Source organism: Labrus bergylta, chromosome 11 (assembly GCF_963930695.1).
Source record: "Labrus bergylta chromosome 11, fLabBer1.1, whole genome shotgun sequence".
Lineage (NCBI taxonomy): Eukaryota > Metazoa > Chordata > Actinopteri > Labriformes > Labridae > Labrus > Labrus bergylta.
The window spans coordinates 9,441,081-9,448,988 of record NC_089205.1 but is presented as its reverse complement, the minus strand read 5'-3'; the positions used below and the strand labels follow the sequence as shown (position 1 = coordinate 9,448,988).

At 46.1% G+C, this 7,908-nt stretch overlaps 1 protein-coding gene across 4 annotated transcripts in view; it reads left to right on the top strand.

The window, feature by feature from the left end:
* Positions 1 to 2,840: 2,840 nt before the first annotated feature.
* Positions 2,841 to 7,908, top strand: part of epha4l (eph receptor A4, like) — a 53,990-nt gene continuing 48,922 nt past the window's right edge. For 3 of the 4 annotated variants that reach the window (XM_020636821.3, XM_020636820.3, XM_020636819.3), the window contains exons 1-3: positions 2,842 to 3,072; positions 4,776 to 4,843; positions 7,352 to 7,908. The exon at positions 7,352 to 7,908 is cut by the window's right edge and continues 107 nt beyond it. In XM_020636821.3, the coding sequence (XP_020492477.1) occupies positions 2,976 to 3,072; positions 4,776 to 4,843; positions 7,352 to 7,908 (722 nt within the window). In that variant the 5' untranslated portion in view covers positions 2,842 to 2,975. Of the gene's footprint in view, positions 3,073 to 4,775; positions 4,844 to 7,351 lie in introns of all 4 variants that reach the window. The other variant, XM_065960037.1, reaches the window with a different exon arrangement.

Below are 7,908 nucleotides of genomic sequence, written 5' to 3'. Positions count from 1 at the left end.
CATGTCTGTGTTTCTTTGTCCTGTTGTTTCACAAATGTATATTCAAATAAAATATTCAAATTATTCTCAGATGTGTCAAATAACGCTGAGAGATGATTCATACATGTTTCACACACTGACACTCTGAGGGAAACCGCAAAATGCTCTGCAAGCTTTTCACATAACTGAAGGAGGACATAACTGACAGATATGTTGTTTTTATCAGAGGCTATAAGAGTCCAGAATATCAGCAAATCAGTCTGTGTGAGTTTTTATGAGTGAGCTTATGTGTGTGTGTGTGTGCATAGAAAGGAATTAGAGTCGGTGTGCATGATTGGCACACAATGCAGATGTGTGGGCAGCGGATGCCATCTGGAGAAAGCGGAGTGGGCTGCGGGAGGAAAGGAATTGAAAGGTGTGTGTGTGTGTGTGGGGGGGTACTCTACAACTCTCCCTCAAGAAAAAAATGCCGGTTTGACGGGAGGATAAAGGAAACTCTGGGAGTGTAATCAATCAAAAACAGTGTGACACAAATAAAGCAAGACAAGAGACAAAAACCTGCCCCCACACACACACACACACACACACACACACACACACACACACACACACACACACACACACACACACACACACACACACACACACACACACACACACACACACACACACACACACCCTGCGTCAACCACCATCCTTCTCCGCCATCATTGGTTTACGGTATTTTTCTGATACTGGTCGAAAAGATCAAAAGCGTCCCTCAAGTTCCCCCTCAGGGTTTTCAAGGGTTGCCAGGCTTGTCGCCAGGGGGGACAACAGGGGAAAGTGCCCTTCATCTGGGGGGTGTCGTTTCAGGCAATCAATGTTTGGGGGTAAATTGGTCAATTTGGAAAGAGCACCAGGTGCTTTGTGTGCTTCATTACAGTGGTCGAGATGTTACAGCAGGAGGGACCATAACCCCAAAGAGGCACAGCGACCCATCTCAGGAGACTCTAACAAGCCCACATACACCTCTGCATATATCCCTAAATCAGCCTCTTTGTTGAGCGATCCGAGACCAGGACTCTTTCGCTGCCTTCTCAGACCAGTTCTACATAAAAACACTAAACTCTCTCTTTCTTTGAGTGAAATCTGTGAGGGAAACACAAAGCCACACTATGCCTGCGTGGAAGCTCTTTAAGACAAAGGCAGGTCTATTTGCAGTGAGGTCAGCCCTATGAGAAAGGTTGTAGATGTTTCCATGTATGGATAGAAATGTTTGTTTTGTAGCCAAGTTTTGGAAATGTGAGGTTGGAGTGCCAGCAACAAAAGGCATGGGAACTCGAGGGTTTAGGATCGGCCAAACGTGGAGAAGCTGAAGACTGTATTTCATAAAGACACATTCATAGACGTATGAGAGTATTTAGAAACCTGCTAAGAGGGAATATGGCCCGCAACCTTTTTTCCATCACAAACATCCTGTTTCAAAGGCAAATACGGGACAGAAAATTTTCCCACAGAAATAACTGAAACAACATAGAGAAGCAGTTTGAATCGCATGGATGGATTTTGTTTTGACTTCCTCCCCTCCGAAACGATCAGATAAAGATCACATGACTTGTCCAAGGACGCTTTAGCGCGATGGTTGGATGTTTTATTTTCTGAGTCACTGTCTGCGAGATGTTAAAAGGCCAAATTCCACACAAAAGCAGACACAATATTGAAAAGGTGCTGGTTGTGATTGTGCAGACCCTGCTATGTGTAACAGCGGTCGCAGTGAGAGGTGATGCAGAACGCCCTAACCTGCCCACACAGTGACAATCTCCTCTGCAGATCATTGAAAGCCACATCTCCTGGGAGCAATAGAAGACCTGTGTGGGAGGACATAAAAGAGTGAGAGCACCCTGGGCAAAACCCCGAACCTGGACACAGCTGGCTCTTCACAAACATGAACAATGAAGCCTTTGTTTGAGGAACAAACTGCAGAAGCAACATCAATTCCTGCACATCATTCACCTCCGCAGCTCCACAGCACTGGCCTGCTCTACAACAAGTGCTGATGGATGAATCCTTGTGCACATTTCATCATAAGTGCCCTTAAAGCTTCTGTAATATAAGAATAAGAGCAAGTGACAATAATCCAATACAAGCTGGCCAACGATCACAAAACGTGCGTTGTCAATCTCACAAAGTGCAATAGCATGTAATGCCAGGGAGGTCATGCTCATGCTTGTTCTTTAATCCAATTCAGGAGGCAGAACAGGCGTCAATATCTCCGCTAGGTGGCGACCTTGGTCCGATCCGGCTCACCTTGGACAGCGCTGCGCTTGACTGGAGCCAGACTACATGCAGGATCAGCACAGCGAGACTGCTGAGGAACACAGAGGAGAGAAAACTGACGCATTGCATTTCACATAAAGAAATATATCAAGTTTAGGGTCAGTTGGTTTGTTTTTATATGAAGCTGAGTGGTGGAAGGGAGAGAAGCTGACGTAACTACGTAAAGACACGCAGTGCCCTGTGTGCCTTCTGTGCAATGCACTGTTGCCAATCGAGTTGTCATGAGTATTATTTATTCATTTAATGTCAGTTGCTGGCTCACAGATCCATGGAGTCGTGTTTAACTGCACATCTGTATCTGCAAGACTTCATTCGTGGAGAAGTGCTACTTTACACAATCCGCATCTTATCCCTCTCCACTGGTGAATGAGAAAGTGAGTTGTTTGGGGGATGTGCAGGGGGTAGTTAATGATTATTGCCCCCCTTCTCCCTCAACACTACGTTTCCTATATGGTTAGAAGGGGTCCGCGTCAGAGCGCACGGACTAGACCCGCCTCTTGGCTGTGGTGCGCTCGTTGCGTTTCTCTCCCCTGTCCTCTTCAAATCCATATTCCACTGGGAAAGAGAGAGAGCGAGCGAGCGAGAGAGAGAGAGTGCGTGTGAGTGAGAGAGAGAGTAGGATCTGGGAGAAGAGCAACGAAAGAAAAAGAGGAGAGAAAAACGGAACAACGACACAAATGGCACTCATGGCAGGGATTTTGTTCGCGGTCACCTTTCTTGTTTTGGGATTTTCTACACTTGTTTCACCGGCACGGATATACCCCCCGAATGAAGGTAAGGTTGTTAGGAGAAAATGACTGCCCTCGGACTCCTTGACTTCATCCCCGCGCCGTCTCTGTGCGTGTTTTTTGCCGTGAAGCCTCACTTCGTGGCTCCTTGTCGAGTGTGCGTGGAGCTGCGATGAGTTAAATGGTGGAAAACACCGACGGTCACCTTTACGCAGCGACTTTTTTTTCGGGGTTCTTGTGTACGAAACTGGAATGTGGAGTGGCTGTCCAAATGCGCATCGGCCGTTTTGGTCTCGACTCGGGGTCTGGATCGTGCCAGCTGCACAGAGCCTGGGAACAGGAATACATGCAGCTCCGATATACGCGCTGATCTCCCTGTTGAGAGAAAAGGTCAAGCGAATCTCTGCGCTAAAAGCAGTTCGATGTTGTGGAGCTTCACCGTGGTGCACACGGACGTCTCGTAGAACAGACATGAAGCACAAAACGCGTCAGCAGGAGACTCACTAATGTGCCAAGCAGCCCCTTATTTAATCACACTGAGATATGTGCACATAGCTGTCACTGTGTGTGTTGGTGGACGATGATTGTAGAAATGACATAAAAAACAAATCTAAAAGTTAAAGTGTGCTGCCCAGTGTTCTCACACCTGATTAAATGATTTTCAGTAATTAATAAATGATCTTCCGACGTGCTCGACAGATTCATGTTCGTTTAAAGAGACAAAATGATTTAACTGCTTCTGTTCATTTCTCCGCGTCCTGAGAACAACAAAAAAAAAAAACACACCAACCCAGCGCGTAAGGTTTCGGGACTAGAGTTCCCTGCTCCGGGTCCCGGGTCGCAGTGAATCCAGCTTCAAAATACTGGAGCAAATACAGGATTCCGCCTTCATCTAAATGTAAACACATGAAAATAATTAATACCTTAAATAACCTCTGAGGATGCATTGAATCTGTCCTGCATAATTAAACCTTATGTTGCTGCCCGCAGAGCAAAGCTGTCTGACAACAAGTCCGTTCAGATAAATCCCGGGTTTAAGTGGAATATCAAACTAAAAGGATTTCCATCTTTATTTTACTTTATAGGCCTAATTTTATTAATCGTTTAGCAATATAACGGTCTAATTTTAATTAATGCGTTAAGCTGTTTTTACTCACATTGAATTCAGAACAGCCTCAAAGATGGTTTCTCACTGCCGTTTAATTCTGCCAAAAATATAAAAAAATGAAAGTTTTAAACGGAAAAATTCTTGACTTTCCCCTGTGGAATTATGCAATAAGACAGTGTGAGTGTCAGGCACAAATAAAACGCATTTGGGTCTCTAATGATCAAGTTTTCTGCACACGGCTTCCTAATTGATTTTGATCCCATCAAACAAGCCGAGGGCCGAAGCTTCACTAACTGATTCACATATTTTACAAAGACACGGGGGAATGCTTTCATGGAGAAATCGTTTTGTCAACGAAAATCAATCAAATGTAAAGAACAGCAGGGATTACGGGTATCAAAATATCGACACACTCATGATTAGGAATCATCGGCCTTCCTTCTGTTTACTGACATTCAACTTGAGCGCGGTTTTCTCCTTAATTTCAAAGTAATGTGTCTTTATAAAGTCAAATGCCTACTAAAATATGACTCCATTACCTCCCTGTCGTTGTTTTAAATGCTGGATTGTATTCACATTGTTGATGTTGTGTGAACAGGGAGAGCCTGCATGCTCACTTTCTCCCTTTTCTTGTTTTCCAGTCACGTTACTGGACTCCAGATCCGTACAGGGGGAGCTGGGATGGGTCGCCAACCCGACAGAAGGAGGGGTGAGTACTGCAAAGAAGTGTCCCCTTGTTGGGACGCATGGTTCCCTATTGAGCAAAAATGGAGAGATAATATCCATTATTGGCAGGAGCTCTGCAGTGGATACACAGCCCTCTTTGATAAGGGTCTGTCCTGGTGAGACCTTCATGGGAGTATCTTTGTTGGAGATTTATTGTGCAGCTGTCTGCACTGTAGGGGTATTAGGCTGAGCTCGAGATCAATGCATCATTTACATTTTTTCAGGCTCAAATACATGCAATTCAAAATGTACAATTTATTGCATATGGCGACCCTCGACAGCGCCCTCCAGGGCCTCAATGGGGTCCCCGGGATCCACTTTGAGAACCATCGGTCTATAGGCAACCCCCCTCACCAACAGCCCCTGCTCCCCCTTTCTCCTCGCTTCCAGCCTCTCTAACCACTCTGTAATGGTCAGATGCAGGGGCCGATACTGCAGCGGGCGTCAGGTTTCCTGAATAGACGGTGGATTGAATCGGTCTTTGTGGAGAAACTTTATATCCCTTTCCACCATTGAGTGGAGAGAGAGAGAGGGAGAGAGGGACTTGGCAGCTGAGAGAGGGTCCTCTGGAATGGATGAATAAGGGGGAAAGTGCAGTGGGGTTCAGCTCTTGCCGCAGGACGACTGGATCTATAAAGCAACGGGAAAATGGGGTCGCGCAAATGCATGATCCCTCAGTCTAATTGGGATATCTAGAGGGGCTAAGATAAGGAGGAAACGGGGGCCCGCAGTGGCCGCATTCTGCTGCTGGCATTAGAGGTTTAGGAAAATGGAGAGGCAGACGTGCTTCCCTAATCAAGTCTGAAAATTATCATATAAAAGAGGCTCAGATGTTTAAATGCAGAATGTATGACGGTCAGCGTGACCTAGATTTATAAAAGTTCACATAAACAAATGAAAGAGTTACGTCAGTAGGTAGCCACTCCTCCATCTGTTTTTCTACTTACAGAAATGTAATGAAGAGCACAAGCAAGCCTTCAGTGTCTCCTGAAAATTAATACAAATTAACAACAATGAGGCCAACTAATGAATACCAACCCAGGGGGAACACCATTTCACCTCGTGCAGCTGTTGCAGGATCTGCCTCGAGCTTCTCTCAGTGAGCTCAGCCTGCGTTGTGCTCAGGTCCCCGCTTCGACCGTTTTATCGCAAACAAGTGATTGACAGGGTCCTGGCAGCCCCAGCAAGCCGGCATTCACCCTCTCATTACGACCAATTGGCCTTATTCTGCCTCTTCGCTGTTATCGGGGAAAGGTGCGGCCTTATCTCAGCGCCGCTTGATTTCCACAACAAAGGGTGGGATGGAGGAGAAAAGGAGAGTGGAATGGAACGGCAGGGGATGATAGACATTTTCTCAAATCATACAGCAGCAGCTATGTTTAGCATTAGCCCTCCCTTCTCCGGGGTTATAAGGCTTTAAGCCAGATTGTTTAAGATAAGGCGTCAAATCAAATCTTGCAGCATATCCCATATCCTCGACTGTCCCATTATGACTATTTTTTTGTTGTAAATGTTTAAAGCTACTGCCGCCAGAGGCCTGTCTGCTCTTGTTTACAGCCCGGCTCAGTCAAGGACTATTTAAAACACACGGTGAAAAACTTAGGGAGAACACGGCGCTTTGAGCCTCTCAAGACCTGCTCGTATTTGCTCAACAGGGATCTGTCAAGAGGGGGAACTTTATCATAAGTAAAACAAACATTCCCTTCTGGCAAAAAGAAGCCAGGCTGCACTGTATAACGTAATCCATGCACCCCACGTCAGCGTCTCCCTCTGCCTCCTGTAAGTCCTTATTAAGAACAGCATTGAACATTTGTGCCTTCATCTCCCAGCCCCCATCATGCACACATGTGGAAAGGAGGAAGAGGTGATTAAGAGACATTTAGCTTTTGCAACCACACAAATTCCCCCATCATGCTTTTCTTTTCTTTGCATCTCTGATACCGTGAGCCTCACAGGGTTCTCACTGTCATCGTGTGTGCGTGATGATTTTGTCCACCTCCTGACGAGTAATTGCACTGCAGGCATTTCTGAAGCATCGCACTAATTACACCTTTCCTTTTCTCACAGCTGAAGAGAAGCCATGAATATTAATATCTTTAAGATTCTATATTAGGGCCTAGCGAGTCTATTAGGTGCCATTCATAAAATATGCATTCAGTTTAGCCATCAATTAATTGCTCTGCTGAGACTCAAATATTGACTAATCTTTCTGCCGTGCTCTTTTGCACATTATCTCTCATTCCTGGCCTCCACTTGCCCCCTCCCCCCCCCTCCCCCCCCCCCAGTCACGTATGCTTTCTTACCCAGTCCATTTTTAATTTGGAGAGCATTCATTATAAAGAGAAACCTTCAACAATCTGATCAGAACACTACTTAGTCTGCTGAATGTGAAATATGGTTTGGATTTGAGCACAGGTAAATCATTGCAGATTGCAGATGCAGAGTTTTAAAAATGTCCTTGTCACATTTTAATGTTTCTTTCTTTCCCCAGTGGGAGGAAGTGAGCATTATGGATGAAAAGAACATTCCCATCCGGACGTACCAGGTGTGTAATGTCATGGAGCCAAACCAGAACAACTGGCTCCGCACAGACTGGATCCCCCGAGGTGGAGCTCAGCGTGTCTACATCGAGATCAAGTTCACCCTCAGAGACTGCAACAGCCTCCCGGGGGTCATGGGAACCTGCAAGGAGACGTTCAATCTTTACTACTACGAGTCCAACAACGACAAGGAGCGTTACATCCGTGAGAACCAGTTTGGCAAGATTGACACCATCGCCGCCGACGAGAGCTTCACTCAGGTGGACATCGGCGACCGCATCATGAAGCTGAACACAGAGGTCCGGGATGTGGGCGCTCTGACCCGCAAGGGCTTCTATTTGGCCTTCCAGGATGTTGGAGCATGCATCGCGCTTGTGTCCGTCAGGGTCTTTTACAAGAAATGTCCTTTAGCTGTGCGTAACTTGGCCCAGTTTCCTGACACCATCACGGGAGCTGATACCTCCTCACTTGTGGAAGTTCGGGGCTCGTGCGTGGATAATTCAGAGGA